Source organism: Mustela nivalis (assembly GCF_964662115.1).
Source record: "Mustela nivalis genome assembly, chromosome: 7".
NCBI lineage: Eukaryota > Metazoa > Chordata > Mammalia > Carnivora > Mustelidae > Mustela > Mustela nivalis.
In genome coordinates, this window is record NC_139026.1 from 87,648,341 (window position 1) to 87,666,301 (window position 17,961).

At 44.4% G+C, this 17,961-nt stretch overlaps 1 protein-coding gene across 8 annotated transcripts in view; it reads right to left on the reverse strand.

Moving 5' to 3' along the window:
* Positions 1 to 2,644, reverse strand: part of FMNL3 (formin like 3) — a 53,579-nt gene extending 50,935 nt beyond the window's left edge. For 3 of the 8 annotated variants that reach the window (XM_082741220.1, XM_082741217.1, XM_082741213.1), the window contains exon 1: positions 2,128 to 2,569. In XM_082741220.1, the coding sequence (XP_082597346.1) occupies positions 2,128 to 2,253 (126 nt within the window). In that variant the 5' untranslated portion in view covers positions 2,254 to 2,569. Of the gene's footprint in view, positions 1 to 2,127 lie in introns of all 8 variants that reach the window. The other 5 variants (XM_082741219.1, XM_082741216.1, XM_082741215.1 and 2 more) reach the window with 3 other exon arrangements.
* Positions 2,645 to 17,961: the final 15,317 nt, after the last annotated feature.

A 17,961-nucleotide genomic window follows, 5' to 3' on the forward strand; every position in this document is an offset into this window, starting at 1 on the left:
CTTCAGGCTCAAACATCCAACAGCCAGTACTGTTCCCCAATAGCAGGACAGTAGAAAGGAGGACAGTAAAAAGGGCATGTTTCAGAAGCAGAGGAAGGAGCTCCCAGAGAAGAACTCAAATCCCCAAGAAAGCATGATTTCCCTGTGTTGGAAAAGTGAGGAAAAATCCCCTCCTCCCCTAAAACAGCTAACTAGCCCTGGCCTGCCCTGTTCCAACCCGGAATCAGTAGCAGCTCAGACACACAGAAATGAGACCAAAACAAAGGCCAAGAGGAAACAAATCAAAACTTTATACAGAAAGTATAACTTGCAAGTGGGTAGTCCCGGCTCTCTCTTGACCTGTGCTCTCTGGGTGCTCTGGTTAGTAATCAGGACACCACGTGCATTTTGTAGATATTAAGCCATTGGTTTGCCAACTAACTAAACACTTGTCAACCAAGCTCCAATGAGGACACGACCAACTCTGGTTCTGAGCGCTCATGACCAACAGCCTGGAAGCCCCTACCTAAGGCAGTCCTCCACCCAGTCCACCTCAAACCATCCCTTTCTCTCCAATCTCTGTAACTACCTCGTGACAACATACTGTGGCGGTGGGGGGGGGGGGGGTTTCCACACCCCCACTGGAGTGCAGATTCCCTCCCACTCTTTTCCCCAACAGTTGAGCTCTTGTTCTCAAGGGCATCAAATCCCATTCTCTCCTCAGCCTCTGAGTTGGCCACCGCACGTTAGTAATCACTGACTCACCCATCCCCTTGAGGAGGCCAGGGGAAATGCAGAGGGCCACAGGATGTGTGGCCCAGATCCCTTTGGCCTTCTGCAGAGTTGGTGGGCAGAGAAGTTCCAGTAACATTGCTTCCCCTCAGCTAGGCTCTGAGCTGGCTGTGGTGCCAGTGGGCTAATGTCAGACTCTCCACCATTGGAGAGGCCAGGATCTCTAGACAGTCCCACTGTTGCCAACAGATCTAATCTCCCTATTCCGAGGCAGATGAAATCCAATAAGCCTGCTAAGTCCACAACTATTCCCTCCGCATGGGCAAAGGCAAAGTGGGCCCTTCAGGCCATACCAACAATAACAGCAGCATTAACACAGTCCCTTTAGAGAGTTCTTTGAGGAATGAGGAACTATTTCCCCAAGTTTCTCAAAGGTTTACCTCTGCCAGCAAATGCTCCGTCACCTTGTTCACTTTCTTTTCCCAAAACTTCATTTTTACCTCCAACATATTTCCCGGCTCCATTACAGTGATGCCAGCTCAGATCCTCCCTATCCACAGGGCCACTGATACCAATGCCCAACTCCCACACCAAAGGAGAATCCCAAAGTTAGCTTAAAATTAATCTCTACAGATCTTCTGGGAACCTACAGAAAGTAAAAAGAAGCACAGGCAAAGAACACAAACCAGCCACTAGGGCTTAACATAAAGAGGGAGGAGGCGGGATGGTTTGTGTATTGTTTCAATTGGAAAAATACACTGGTGAGATGGCTTATCCACATGTTCTGCCTTTTAGACAAATCCACTATAACTTTGCAGGATGCCTGCAGGCCATTCTGAAAATAAGTAGAATGGCATCACTCTTTATTCCACACCCTTCAAGAGCTCCCAGCCCCCTCTCCATTCCTCCACCTCTCCCCCAAACATCTGGTCTGGGCTGGAAGTGGGTCCCACTCCCTGGGAAGCCTCCATGTTAACGTGAGAGGCGGTCTCCCCAGCCAGAGAACCCTGACTTAGACTGAGGAGTGGGCCGGCCCCAAGTTTCTGACTCCCCAGGCACCAGCAAGAGGTTTAGAAATGAGAATTCTAGGGCCCCGGGAAGGCTGGCGGGGAAGTGGGGAGAAGTGCGAGGGATACAGAAGGGGGAGAAAGGAGGAAGAAGTGTGGATCCTGGGGAGGTCCCAGGCTGAGGACCCCTCCTCCTAAGTGTCCAGCGGCTGAGGCCGTGGTCGGCCAGTCCCCGACGGGGCTGTCGGGCGGCCAGCGGCTGCTCAGAGGTTGCCAAGAAGGCCCTGAGTCTATCGGAAGCCCCCCTAAAGTAGGGGGGCCGGATAGGGGCACCCGAGCATAGTCTTACCCCGGGCACTGGGAACTCAGGGATGGTGGGAAGGGGGAAGGGACTGGGCTCAGCTCTCACCAGCACCAAGGCGAACCTCTCTTCCAGTTCACAGGGCTCAGGCATCGGCATTTTGCCGGGCGGCGGCAGCAGCGAGACCGAAGGCGGCTCGCCCGCGCCCCCCTCGGCACTCTCCAGGTTGCCCATCGCGGCGGGGCCCCCTCGGGGGCCTCAGCCCCCCACCTCCACGCCCGGGGGCCTTGGGCTCGGCCGCTCCGACCCGGCTCCTCCCTCAGCGTCGGCTCCCCTAGTCCCCACTCCTCTGCCCCGTCGGGGGCGCTGGGAGCTCCTCCGGGTCCCGCAGGCGGTGGCGCGCGGCGAGGGCTGAGGCAGCGCAGCGGACAGCGGCACCGAAGCGACAGAACCGGCGGCCACCGCTCTCGCTCACGCCAGCCGTCTCACAGCTCTTGGCTCGCCGCTCCCGCGCTGCCCCTTCCCGCCCCCTCGCGCTCTTTCCCTTCCCTCCCCCCCCCCACCCCTTCGCTTCCTCCCACCCACTCCCGGCCGAGACTCGGGCTTCCCCCCCAGCGCCGACTGCAGCCCGCGCGCCGCGCGCCCCATTCATGCAGGGCCCGCCTCCCGCCTACAGGCCTCCCGAGAACTCCGCCCCGCCCCCCCGCTCCTGATTGACGACCGTACCTGCCAATCACAGTGCCTCCCGCCCCCCGGCGGCCTCGCGCCTGGCGCCTAGCGCGCCCTGGCGGCTCCAGTGCGAATGGAATCACCGTGGACGCTGAAGGTGTGAGGAGCTGGCTTGGACATCCGGGAAATGGACCTGGCCCTTTCCACAAGGAGCTCGTAAAACATATAAATATGTAAAATGTAGGGCACGGTGAGTAAAGCTAGCTACAAGAGTAGTAGAAACAACTAGGATGCTCAGGAGAGGAAGAGAGACCACATCTGTTAAGAGTTAGACTCATTTGAATTGGGCACTGAGAGGTGAGGAAGACCTTAAGTGACAGAGACAGGTGAAACGGCATTTAGGAGAGAATCTAACCAAAGTTCAGAGTTTAATCAGGCTGGTTGTGAAAATGGAGGTGCCGAAGAAGAATGCTATTCTGGGCTAGGTCTGCTGATGGGATGAGCATCTGTTGTTTCTACTAGCTTAGCTTCCATCCCTTTTCTTCAAGTAATAGCACCCCATTTCCTCTTAGGGAACCACCAGTCCTCTGTTCTTAGTCCACATGGAGCTGAACTTCACCCCCTTTCCATGGGGCCCTATGACCTAGGCCCTGCCAGTCACAGTATTTTCTTTCCCTACCCTCAGAGAATGTTTTAGGGATCAGCACTTGACCCAAACCCAGAAAAGAGACACTCTGTTTCCATTAGGGCTGCTGGATTGTTGGAATGTAAATCTGGAGCTGCTGGTAGACATCATGACATGACACATCACATCTCAAGCCTGCTGGGGGAAGCAAAGCTTAGAGGCAGGGACAGAGTTCTACCAACAAGGTGAAAACCTGAATCTAACCACACCCGAAGTTATCACATTTACTTTTGCCTTACTTATTCAACAAATTTTTGCTGAAAATCTTATTATATGTCAGATATTGTTTTCGGCTTTGAAGATACATTTGTTAAAAAAAAAAAGGCATATACATTGCCCTTTTGGAATTTACACTTAAAATCAAACAAGTAAAATGTACAAACATTAATGATCAGTGTTAATAAAAATAAAACTAAAAAGGGACAGAGGTGGAAGAGAGGTTAAAATTTTCAATAAGACGGTTAGAGAAGGCCTCGGTAATAAGATCACATTTGGATTTAGATAAAGATCTGAAGAAAGTAAGGGAGTAAGCCAGGTGGATATCTGAGGGAAGAATGATCCAGACAGAGAGGATGGCAAGTCCATACTATGTGTCATGTGTTAGAGGAACAGCAAGGAGGCCAGTGTGAGACAAATCCGGTGAAAAAATGGTGGTGGTTTGAACCAGGGTAGCTGTGCAGGTGGAGAGCAATGCTCAGATTCTTTTTTTTTTTTTCCTTGCCACGTTTTGTCTATAGATACAAACATAGTTATCTCTAAACTTATTTATTTATTTATTTACTTACTTACTTATTTACATAAGCTCCATGCCCACTTTGGGGTGTGAACTCACAACGCTGAGATCAAGAGTCACATGCTCTACTCGCTGAACCAAGCAGGAGCTCCAGAAATGGTCAAAGTGGAACCAATAGAATTGTTTGGCACTTTGGAATTATCTTTTATTCACCCTCCACATTCAAAGGTTTTATTTGACCTGAGCAACTGGGAAGGTGGAGTTTTCACTAACCAAAATGGAGAGAGGAGTAGGTTTGTTGAGGGAAAGCCAGAAAGGGAAGATTAGAAACCGGGTGTTGGCTGTGATGAGTTTGATTTGATGGACGTCCAAGTAGAGGTAGTCACGTGGCAATTGGATATAAATGAATCTGGCGATCCAGGGTGGTAGTATCAGTTTGGAAATCATTATCATTTAAAGCTGTTAAATTCTATTTAAAGCTGGTAAATTCTCCTTCGCAAGTCAGTCTGCATTGTTTCTATTGCTTACAACCCAAAAGTGGAGGAGTTTTCCTGTCTTGTCAGACCACTGAAACTCTCCTATGAAGTTCAGCTCCTTCCAAACAGTTGGACAAATTAGTCAAATCATATCTTATCCCATCTTTTCCTCCCCCTCCACTCCAAACACATGCTTTCCCAACTGCTGTAATAGACTTTCTTAAAGCAGAAGAGTTATAATATACTGAAGACTTGTACTAAACAAAAAAACGAGAATTCAATAGAAGAAATAATTTATCAATCACTTTAGCAGTTGCTCGAAGAACATCCAGCAGAAAGAAGAGACTCAATAGGATAGTAAACAGCAGAGTATTTACTTTTGTGTAGTCTTTTGGTCCCCAGTCTTTTATTTTTGGTTTTGCTTGACCATCAAATTTATATACTTTAGGGACTTCTGGAGTCTGCTAGATACTGCTTTCACTGTTAAAGTTTCTAACTTTATAAAAGATAAAGCCAAATCAGGGAAATACAAATCAAAACCACAATGAGATACTACCTCATACCAGTCAGAATGGCTAAATTAACAAGTCAGGAAACAACAGATGTTAGAGAGGATGCAGAGAAAGGGGAACCCTCCTACACTGTTGGTGGGAATGCAAGCTGGTGCAGCCACTCTGGAAAACAATATGGAGTTTCCTCAAAAAGTTGAAAATAGAGCTACCCTACAACCCAGCAATTGCACTACTTGGTACTTACCCTAAAGATACAAATGTAGTGATTCAAAGGGGCATGTGCACCTGAATGTTTATAGCAGCAATATCCACAATAGCCAAACTATGGAAAGAACCTAGATGTCCATAAACAGATGAGTAGATAAAAATATGTGGTATATATGTCTACAAAGGACATGGATGGAACTAGAGGGTATTACGCTAAGTGAAATAAGTCAATCAGGGAAAGATAACTATCATATGATCTCTTTTATATGAGAAATTTGAGAGGCAGGGCAGGGGGTCATGGGGGGTAGGGAAGGAAAAAATGAAACAAGATGGGGTTGGGAGGGAGACAAACCATAAGAGACTCTTAATCTCAGGAAACAAACTGAGGGTTGCTGGGGGTGGGGGATAGGGTGGTTGGGTTATGGACATTGGGGAGGTTATGTGCTATGGTGAGTGCTGTGAAATGTGTAAACCTGATGATTCACAGACCTGTACCCCCGGAGCAAACAATATATTATATGTTAATAAAATAAGCAAACAAAAAAGCAGAAACCTGAAAATTGTATCCATTACAACGGTTATCAAACTTTAATGTGCAATAAGAACACCCTGTGATCTTGTTAAAAAAAAAAAAAAAAGATAAAGCCAAAACTTAATCTGGTATTCAAGGGTCTATATCGTCTTTACCTCATTGCCCCTTCAAATCTATTTTTCTTATCTTACCTGGCTCTAATATTTTATGAAACTTTTGCTTCAGCTGGAAATATCCAGCCCCAAAATCAGTTGTTCATTCTTCTGTCTTCAGCTTAGCTCTCTGTGCTATGCATAATAATGGCTCCCCCAAATGCCCATACCCTAATCTCCAGAACCTGTGAATGTTATTTTACATGGCAAAAGGGACTTTACAGATGTGATTAAATTAAGGATCTTGAGATGGGAAGATTATTGCGGGTTATCTGTGTTTGCTCAATGTAATCCCCAGGCCCCTTCTAAGAGAGAGGCAAAGGGTCCGAATGAGAGGAGACAGGGCAAGAGAAGCAGAAGTTGGAGGGATGCAGGGCCGTAAGCCAAGGAATTGCAGCAGCCTTTAGAAACTGGGAAAGGCAAAGAAATAGATTCTTCCCTAGAGCCTCTGGAAGGAACACAGCCCTGTTAATACTTCAATTTTACCCCTAGAAGACCTATTCTCAGACATCTAACCTCTAGAACTGTAACATAGTAAATCTGTGTTGTTTTAGGCCACTAAGTTTGTGGTAATTTGTTAAAGTAGTAATAGAGAATGAATATAACCCGGCTGGGTCCCTGCTTTGGATTTCTTGCTTTCTTCTACTCAGCCTCTTCAAATCTCACCCAGACTCAGCATAATCTTCGGTTTTTAACAAAAATGCAACCAATATCTACTGGATGTCTGTCTTGTGCAAAGCATCTGGCTAGATACTAGTAAGTAAAGAAAGGAAGCAGGATGCAAAGATGAACAAGAGACACCCTGACTTCAAAAGAGCTGACAGGCAGGGGAGACAAGGTAGAGAGTAGAAGGAATATGGACGGAGTTTGAAGGCATCAGATGGAATCAGTGGTGGATACTAGCTTTTAAGTCCTATCCTGGAGTTCTCCCAGATTTAAATGATCATGATTCTTATTTTCTTAACTTTTCATTTACAACTTTTACTTTTTATTTAGATCAACATTTACTGAGAGTCTACTACATGCAACACACTGTGTTGGGTGCTATGGAGGATACTGGATACATAACTCTTTGTTCCTCTCCGGCTCTCTGTTGTTTAATTTTGTGTCTGTGTCTTGTCTGGACTGTGGGATTTTTTTGTTTGCTTATTTGAAACATATGTATCCAGTAGCTCCTTTGTTTCATAAGTATGACAGGAGATTCAATGATGACTAGGTTTCTTTCTTTCAGGTGCTCACAATCTCCTAGGAAAGAGTCTCAACATATTTACAAAACAATGTCATAAGTGTTGAAAGAGAGGGGTGTGCCAAATGTTCCCAAGAGAACTGAAGGTGGGTTTATAAAGGGGGAACTTCAGAGAGCAGAGGACACTTGAGCCAGGGCTGAAAGATAAATAAATGTACCAGAGGGAAAGCTGAGACAGTCTGATGAGAAAGTGACGGAAGGAGTGATGATCAGGACGGGAAGGGGCATTTCAGGAAGGAGGAAAAATTATAGGCCAAAATTTCATGAATTATCAAAGTGCATGGATGTCTGAGCAATGGTAAGGATTTCAGTGAGGCTGAAGCATAGGATGTGTGTAGCAGGAGGACAGGAGACAAAGCTAGAGAGGCATGTCAAATCAAGTTCAAGAGGACACTTGTGCTCCAGTGAGGAGTTTGTCCTATGTGGTGGATAGTTCTGTATCCCAGATAGTTTTCCACTGTATGCCCTTTGGAAAGGTTCCTTTATAAGAACTGAGAATACAGAAAGGTTTACAGAGATGATATGGAAAAGAGAAGGGCCTGAACCAAATAAGGGCGGGGGAATGAAGAGAAATAGTTGTAGGTAAAGATTACATTTAAAAAATTTTTTAAATTAACGTATAATGTATTATTGACTCCAGGGGTACAGGTCTGTGAATCGCCCGTTTACACACTTCACAGCACTCACCATAGCACATACCCTCCCCAATGGGTAAAGATTACATTAATTAGCCTGCTTGGGTTGCCATAATAAAATACTGTAGACTTGCTGTTTAAACAACAGAAACTTCTTTTCCCACAGTCCTGGAGGCTAGAAGTCCAAGATCAAGGTGCCATTGGTATTGGTTTCTGGTTAGACCTCTCTTCTGACTTGTAGATGGCTACCTGCTTGCTATGTGCTCATATGGTCTCAACCTCTGTTCAGACTTGGAGAAAGAGGGTTGTAGTGTCTCTTCTTAGTAGGATGCCAGTCTTATTGCATTAGGCCTCACCCTTATGACCTCCTAACCCTAATTGCCTCCTTAAAGGCCCTATCACCAAATACAGTCATCATGGGGGTTAGGCTTCAACATATGGATTTAGGGAGGACACAATTCAATCTATAACAGAGATACACCTGAGACAGAATCAGGAAGACTTAGTTATACCTATTATATAATAGTGACTAATATTTTTACAGTGCTTTATAATTTACAATATTTTTTCACATCCATTATCTGATTTTATCTTTACAACACTGTAGGAGGGGGATATTATTATTATCCTCATTACATAGATAAATAAAAGACTAAATGAAGTTAAATAATATGTTCAAAGCCATATGCTAGTAAGTGGTGACCCTGGCGCTGAATGTGACCTCGACCTTGGAATCCCCTGCCATTCTGATTCTCTTGTGAGAGGTGAGGGAATAAAGAAGATTGAAAAGTTGAGGCCAGCTTGAGGATGTTGTATCCTTAATCTTTAGGGACAACCAGAATCTCTCTAAGGTCAAATGCTTTCATCTCCTTACTCGAAACACTTTCTTTCTTTCTTTTTTTTTTTTTTTTTAAGATTTTATTTATTTATTTGACAGAGAGAGATCACAAATAGGCAAAGAGGCAGGCAGAGAGAGAGAGGAGGAAGCAGGCTCCCTGCTGAGCAGAGAGCCCAATGCGGGACTCGATCCCAGGACCCTGAGATCATGACCTGAGCCGAAGGCAGCAGCTTAACCCACTGAGCCACCCAGGCGCCCCTCGAAACACTTTCAAACTCCTGCTTCCACCTGCACCCTCCCCATTGAGGAATTTCCTACATTATTTCTAGCCTCCTCTTCTCGAGTCTTGAGAAACACACACTTCCTTTCTCCTTCTCTTTCCTGGGAAGGTGTGGAGGGGGTAAGGAGGATGTGAGCACATTTAAAAGTTTTTCTTAATAATTCATCCTTTTACACATAGAATGCTCTTTCCCTCCCTCTTTGCTGGCTAATTCCTCCCATCCATTAAAATAAAGCTTACAGATCACTTCTTTCATGGCTTCCCAAATTTAAGTGAGAACATGTCCATGGGCACATAGTGTCCCAACGTATTTCTATCATCATCCCATGAAATCATCAAATTGTGTAAGCTCCTTCAGGGCAGGTAGATATTCCTAGTATCTAACAATACCACCCACTTCATGTCTGTCACATGCTCATTGAACAGATGAATGGCTTCACATATTATCACATTCTTCCCACACAACGGCAGTCCCTTTATTCTTTACCATTCTTCCCAGATACAATCTGTCTGCTCCTATCACTCAGGGTTCAATGCAGGAGACAAAAATTCCTCCAAGTATTGTGAGGACACTAGGACACAGTGCTTACAAAATCAACTGGAAATTCTAGAGGAGCCCACTGCAAGCCGAAACTCTGCCAAGGAAGCTGCTCCCTCTGCCACAGTCAGGGAGCGTGGTATATCTGGAGGTCTCCGCTGATGACTGGGTCTAAGAACAAGTGGCTACAAGTGTGATCCAGAGATCTGGAAGCGATGATCAGGACGTTGCTGCTGCTACACTCTGATGCAACCACCTCCCAATATTTACAAAGCAGGAGACATCACTGAATCACTGCTGTACAAATATATCACATCTCCATGAACTTGTCTGCCAGGAGAAATAGCCAAAGTTGCAGTACAACGCCCCTTGTTTCACTTCTGCCTTCTAAATCTCACCCAAATACATCTGACTGCCTGTGAGGCCTTCTGAGAAATATAATCCTTAGCTTTTCAGCTTCTGCAGTGCAGGAAAGCATACCAGAAAGAGATGGGAATATATGATGAATGTGAACTAACCGTATCCAGCACTCTACTAGTCTGAAATTCACCCAAAGTGTGCAACTGGGTCTTTCCTTCCTTCCCACCCACCTTGCCCAATGCCTACCCTAGAGGTTCGTTTAATCTTTGGTCTTGTTCTCTTTAATCTGCTCCTTCAGGCTATAGTTCACCTTTTTCTGTGATGTGGGTGAATTATTAGCTATGATTCCAAAACACAATATGTAAAAGAATAAATTGACATATTGGGCTTCATTAAAATTAAAAACCAATGCTCTTTGAAAGATATTTAGTTTTTGTTTTGTTGTTGAATTTTAAGGAGGCTCCATGAGCAGTGTGGGGCTTGAACTCACAACCCTGAGATGAAAGTCACATTCTCTACTCAGTGAGGCAGCTAGGTACCTCTGAAAGGCATTGTTAAGAGAAAAACAAGCCATGAGCCAGGAGAAAATATTGCAAATCACATATCTGACAAAGGACTTGTATCTAGAATATATAAAGAAGTCTCAAAAATCAACAACAAGAAAATAAACAGCCCAATTTAAAAAAATGGGCCAGGGGCACCTGGGTGGCTCAGTGGGTTAAGCCTCTGCCTTCAGCTCAGGTCATGATCTCAGGATCCTGGGATCGAGCCCCGCTTTGGGTTCTCTGCTCAGCGGGGAGCCTGCTTCCCCCCCTCTCTCTGCCTGGTTCTCTGCCTACATGTCATCTCTTTCTCTGTCAAATAAATAAATAAAATTTTAAAAAATTTAAAAATGGGCAAAAAAATTGAACAGATCACTCACCAAAGAAGATGCATGGATGACAAATAAACACATGAAAAGATATTTAATATTATTAGTCATTAGGGAAATGCAAATTAAGACCACAGTGAGATACCACTATACACCTAAAATTAAAAAGTCTGATCTGAGTGTTGGTGATTATGTGGAGAAAACGAACTTCTCACATACTACTGATGGGAGCGTAAAATGGTAAAACCACTTTGGAAAACAGGTTAGCATTTCTTAAAAAGTTAAACATACACTTACCATGTGATGCAGTCATTCTACTTTTAGATATTTACCCCAGAGAAAAGGAAACACATAGGCACACAAAGATTGGTACACAAATATTCTTAGTTCTTGGAATAGATACTACAATACTATAATGATGGTTGAATCTCAAATAATTATGTTGATTAAAAGAGGCCAAACGATTTGACCATACAGTATGAATACAGATATAAAATTCTAGAAAATTAAAACTAATCTACAATGATAGAAACCAGATCAGTGGCTGCCTAGGGATAAGGGAGGATAAAGGTAAGAAAGATGATGAAGGAGCATGAAAGAGTTTGTGGAGGGGGATATTGGATATGTCCATTATCTTGATTATGATGATCGTTTTGGGGCACCTGTGGCTTGGTCAGTTAAGTGTCTGTCTTTGGTTCAGGTCATGATCTCAGAGTCCCGGAAGTGAGCCCCACTTCGGGCTCTTTGCTCACCGGTGAGTCTGCTTCTTCCTCTCCCTCTGTGAGCTCTCTGGCTCTCACTCTTTCTCAAAGAAATAAAAAATCTTTAAAAAAATGATGATGGTTTCATGTTAAAACTCATGAAATTTGAAGCTTCAAATGTATGCAATTTGTTATGTATCAATTTTACCTAAGAAAAAAATTAAAGCAGAGGCAGTTGGACTGGAAAGAAACCCCTACACTCCTTGGATATATTCACTTACATGAGTTTTGGTTTGACGTCTCTTTCCCACTAGCATGCAAACTCCATGGAGGCAGGGGCTGTACCTCTTTGCACAAGCACATCTCCAGTGTTTAACATGTATTCTTGTGCATATTTGGTACTTGACACATATTTGCTGAAGAAAGGAGAGAGAGAAGAGTTGAGAACACCTCCAAGTTTTCTCAGTTTTAACCTGAGTATAGGAGAGAATGTGCTGCTGATAGATATGGAGGAAGCAGACGTAAGGATGGAAAGGAAGCAGCAAAGAAGAAGGAGAGCCAAGTAGTGCTGTGGCAGCGAAGCCAAAGAAAGTGGTAGTTTCAAGGAGAAGGATTAGAAAAAGCCCATTTGATTTTTGGTTTTGGCAGTTAGAAGGGATTGGGGCCTCGAAAAAAATGATTTTGGACAGAAGCCAGGTTGTTTTTCCTTCCGCTCCCCTCCCCATACACGAAACAAAAACTTCTTCATACAGTGAAAAGTATCAGTTTGCTTCACTCTGTCTTCATCTTCACTAGTTGACTCCCGTCCAAGCCCTCATTCTCTGTCCCTTGTTCTGTTCTGATAGCCTGACTCTCCTTTCTTGGGTGCCACTCTCATTCTCTTACAATCTATTTGCCACAAATAGCTAGAATGACGGTGTTAAAACATGAATCGGGTCCTGTGCCTCGTTCTTCCATGGACTCTAGTTCCCCCTGTACGCTCATGGTTGATATGCTCCTGTGCTCAAACTCCTCAAAGTTTTGTCAAATTGTCAGCTGGAATCAGGGGAGGACGGAGTAAGACTCTTAGTTATATATTTCTGCCAAACAAACTACCCAAACCTTTGAGGCTTGAACCAAACAAAAAACTTTATGATCTTATAGTTTCAGAGAGTCAGGCATCTGGGAGAGGCTTAGCTGGGTGCTTCTGGCTTAGCCTCTCTCAGAAGGTTGCAATAAAACTCCTGCCTGGGGATCTAGTTCTCAGCAGTCTGGACTGCTTTGAAGAAGCCTCCCTCCCAGGGCTGTCAGCACGATGCCTCTGTTCCTTGCTAGCTTGTCAGCAAAAGGCCTTAGTTCCTCACCACCTGGGCCATCCCACCAAGCTGCTTGAGTCTCCTCCTGACATGGCAGCTGGCCATGAGTGATCTGAGAGCAGAGAGGATGTCACGATGTTTTTCATGATTTAGTCTTCCTGGCCATCATCTTTTCTACTTTATTGTATTTGTTAGGAGCAAGTCCTTCTATCCAGCCCACACCAAAGGGGAGGAGAATTAGACTTCACCTCTTGAAGGGAAGAGTCTTAAAGAATATCAGGACCTACTCGAACACCATCACAATAAGGCCAAGAAAAAAAAGTATATCAATGCCTTAAGAATGAAGAAAAGGTTTGATCATCCGTTGTGAATAGCAACACAGGAGTTAATGCAGTGAACAATTGTTATACAAGTGTAGTACCTTTCCTATCTGTGCTACGTGACAGGAGGAGGACCAAGACAAGCAGATGGAGAGGCTGACAGAGGATTTGTGGCTTGGAAGCAGCAAGAGAAGAGGAAAATGTGGACATTGGAGGGGTGGGAAATACTCAAATAATTGACCTGAAGCTCAGGCAGGAGGCCCACAGTGGTATGGAAAGAGCTAATTACTTCCAAAAATGAAGCATCTGTGATAGGTCTTTAAGGAGACTAACTTAATCTGGGTTCCAGTTTCCTCATTTGTAAAATGGGATTAATCATGTCTACATTATCTTCTTACTATTATGCAAAGCGAAACACTGAAAATTACTTTGAAAAGAGTAAAACATTCTTCTAATACTCTTTTATTATCACTGCTTTCCAAAATTAGAAGGGGCTGAATTAATATTAAAAATTATTGCAAGCTATATTTTTAGGCATTTCTTTTCTCCTGCCAGTCTTCAGTAATAATTGCCCATAATGCTGAGGTTGGAAAAAAGAAAACTCAGTTGTCTTCACTCCTGTCCTTCAGGTGTCAATGGATATGCAAATGAGATCTGGGAAGTGAAAAGCCTCCTACTGAATTTTAAACAGAATATTAAATGCTCACACACACTTATAAGTGATGGTGTGGATTTTAATGTCCTTTATTCCTGTGAGCTGCTTATTCTCATAACCACTGGGCAGAAGAAGGTCGGTGCATTTGAGATCAGAATAAGGTATGGAGGCTGTAAAAGTAGACAAGGAGAGGTGTGAGATACAGAAAAAATGACTTCAGGGAAGCCATGTTTATCTCTACTTGCTGGGAAACCACAGTGGCTCCCCTAAGGTTGAATTTAGACCAAGGGGCTCAAGTCATTCCCAGATTGCCCCCTCTTCCTGTTCTCCTCTTCATCCTTGCCCTAGGCTGAGGAATCCAGGCTGCTTTCCCTCTCTTTAACTCCGTCACATTCTCCTCCCCAACTTCTGGAATGTAGAACCTATTGCTATCTTCCCACCTTCCTCCCCACCATCTTATACATCCCTAGCGATGCAAGTCAGGTAAAACTGTCATTTTCTTTCAAAGGTTTTATTAAATTAACACACAAACACACACATACACACACACAACTTTACAAAAGTATATTAACAATACATGTCAATTTTACAATGACAGGCAGTATAGCTTGATGATTGGGAATACGGGCTTATACCCCTTAATCCCCTTCACCTATTTCCTACCCCCCACCATGTTCTTCATGTTCTTTGTCAAATATGTCATTCCTGGCTAATGTTATATCTCCTACCAGGAGAAGATACAGTAATACTGTAAATATAATGTCATGGCTCTTTGGAAACTTTTTATATTGAACCAATAAATATATTCTTGTCTCGGTAGTTCTTCTACACTATTTATTTACTCCTGACTATATGACACCATATCACTTACCATGTTGCCCTTGACTTTCTCAAAAATTATTACTGTGCTCCGTTGATGATGACCACAAATGGAAGTCTTACCCAGAGTATGAGGAAATTTTGAACAACAATTTTTTTGTATGGTCACGTTAAATTTTCATTCAGAATTTTATACCACAAACACAGACCAACACCTATTCCCACCATGTCTTCTCTTGTATCCTATAATCATAGCATTTCCAGACTGATTTCTTTCAATGTTGACCGCATCCCTATCTTCCATACACCACCAGAAACAGGGAATATATGTGGGGAGATCCACAGGTGCAGCAAGACAGCTGAGGCCATTTGTGCATGCCTCATATGGCATGACTTAAGACTGACATGGGAGGGGCATTTTATCACCACATCATTTTTTTTTTTTCACCACATCATTTTGAAACAAAAGAGGACATCAGTTGGAAAGGGCCTATTGGTACCATGAAGTGACAGTCTCAAAAGCACCTCAAAATGATATTGGAGGAGAAGGTGGGGCTGCTCCCAAATGACTGCCTGATATGTGTCCCAGGGCCTTTGGAGGGAATGGAGTTACTGCCCTGGGTGCCAGTGGTGGATTAGACACTGGGGCAATGGTATGCAGTGATACAAGAGAAAAGATGCCGGGTGCCTCTCTACTGTCCTCTGGCACTATGGACCACCAGTAGCTCCACAGTCAGAACACTGAAAAGAGAGGGTCAAGGCAGGGACCCACATATATGACTCAAATCCAAGGGCTGGGGAAACTGTTCGTAGACCAGAGGCCTGACCTCATCTTCCATGTGACTACAGATAGGGTTATCAGCACCATCCCAGAGATAATCTCACCTGATTTCGCAAAAGGAATACTGTGCTGGCCAGAAAGAGCAGTTGGCTCCTCAGGACGCCCTGTTAAAACTGAGACGTAGTCTCAGGCCCTTGGGATGACCCCATAGACATGAGTTCCAGAGTTTCTCAGGCAACATGGGATTAGAGAATGCCATGAAGGAGAGAAAGTGGGGCCAGGGCTCTTTCGGGGACTGGTCTGGGCTCCTCTTAATAGCACTGCTGGCTCTGGCTGGTCCCAGGCACATAAGGGACACCTAGAATATTTACAGGAAGGCCCTCCAAAACTGAGGCCCTCTGGGGCACAGGATCCAGGGCAAGAGCCTGGGAATAGAGTGTTATTATAAGGAAGTGATTGCTCTGTGATTTATGAGGCTAAGTTTTAAAGAGAGTTTCCATCTAATTCTCATTACTGGGATTTCTCACTCTGGAAGAGAAGCAGCCACTTCTCTTGCTATAAGGACCTTCAAGCAGCCCTAAGGAGGAGCCCACATGCAGAGGAACTCAGCCTTCAAGTTAACAGCTAGGACCTAATTGTCAGCTATAGGAGTGAGCTACCTTGGAAGCAATTCTTCCATCCTCACTCAAGTCTTTGGATGACTACAGCCCCTGCTGACAGCTGACAGCTGACTGCAACTTAATGAGAGACCCTGAGCTGGAAGGGAATGAATAATCTGTCACCAGTGGATGAGTAACCTCTATTGGTCAATACTGAACAGACCAATTCCTTAGCAACTTAATTCTTCTAGGTGGAGAATTCAACACTAGCATGACAAAAGTTTCTTGTGCCTTAACTACGGCATGGAATAGAGCTGCTGCGCTAGTACAAAGGTAAAAACCTCTACGGCAACTGACCACCAAGAAGCAGGTAGGCCCCATTCCCAAGCACTTTAGCCCAAGAAATGTAGCAGACATAAGGGTGGGGTGGGGAGAGAAACCCTAAGGAAGACAATAATTATTTTCACCCACTCTGATGGAATGAGATTCAGAGTAAATATTAGGTTGTACTGTAGAAAGTAAAAGTATATTTATTGCATACCCAAGTTTGGGTACCAAGAATCATATCCTGCACATTTGTATTCTTTACTGAAAGGATAACTGTTCTAATCCTTCTAGAAGGATAGATTCTGATCTCATCTCCATTCATCCAATGCTTAATCTACATTTCTTCCCTTACTTTGCCAAAAGTTTTTCAGTCAGAGGCCTGTTTCCTCATCTATAAAATGAGAGGGGTAAATCTGTATTCTGTGCAGCCTAAAAAATAAGCAATTGTGGGGCTGTATTTAGGAAATAGAATATGAGGGATGCTTGAGTGTTGGTTAAGCATCTGCCTTTGGCTCAGGTCATGATTCCAGAGCCCTGGAATTGAGTCTCACATCAGGCTTCCTGCTCAGCAGGGAGCCTACTTCTCCCTCTGCCTGCTTTACCTGCTGCTGCCCCTGCTTGTGCTCTCTTACAAATAAATAAAATCTTAAAAAAAAAAAAATAGAATATGAAGTTATATAATAGTCAATATTTATTTATAATGAGAAATAGAAGCATTGCCCATTTTAAGATGCTGACAAAATGAAAAACATCACACAATTCAGAAAAAAAAAGGAAACAAAACCCAAAAAATATTTTTATCTGGCAACCACTATAAGCTCTCTTTTTCTACATTTTTTTGGGTCTACATACTCTTTGCCTCTTCATATGTCAATTTTGTACTATTTTTATAGAGATATTAGGTAAAATAGTAAAAAAGTAATTTAAAACATTGATAGTGTAGAACTTTTTTTTTTTTTTTTTTTAATTGGCTTCACACCTCCTTACGTGAAGTTCTCGCACCGTGGTGCTTCTTGGCCCCTACAAGCTCTTGGGGAGCTCAGCCCTTTGATCTCCCTTGGTTTAGTTTCTTCCCGGGCGGCCTGGGCAGTTCTGCCGGGTTGCCGCCCTCGTTGCCTCTCCCATCCACCCTACTCCACAGGCCGGAGTGACTGTGAAGTTGTTGCCTTCTCCTCCAAGCAGGCAAGGTGACCCTGGAAGCCCAACAGCCCCGCACGCGGCCCCAAGACCACCTCTTGGGCTAGAGGGTGTCGGTGTTTCCGGTGCAGGACTGGGACTGCTCTGTGCTCCTCGCATTCACGTACGATTCGCAGAGACTCACAAGTGCTCTGAAGCCTAAGGCCCGCTAGATTCAAGGAAGATCGGCCTTTTTTACGAGTTATTCGAATCTCTATCTCCCTTTAACATTCCATGAGAAGGCTAAAACCAGAATCCCGGGACTTGATTGCGCTATCCTGTCATGCGTCGCGGGGGCTCGGTGACACGCCAGGTATCTTGGGTGGGGCCTGTCCCTTCTTCACTTTCTCCACTAGGGGCGGCTTGAGACCACGGTCCTACGTAACTACGGAGGAAGAGGCGGAGACCTTTTACCACGACGCCGGTTGGTGGCCCGAGTCTTGATCGACAAGCGCATCAGCTAATGGTGCTGAAGTAAGCCGCCGTTGTTTACGCACGTAAATCCAATAGGAAGGCAGAGGTGCGGCCAGGGGCC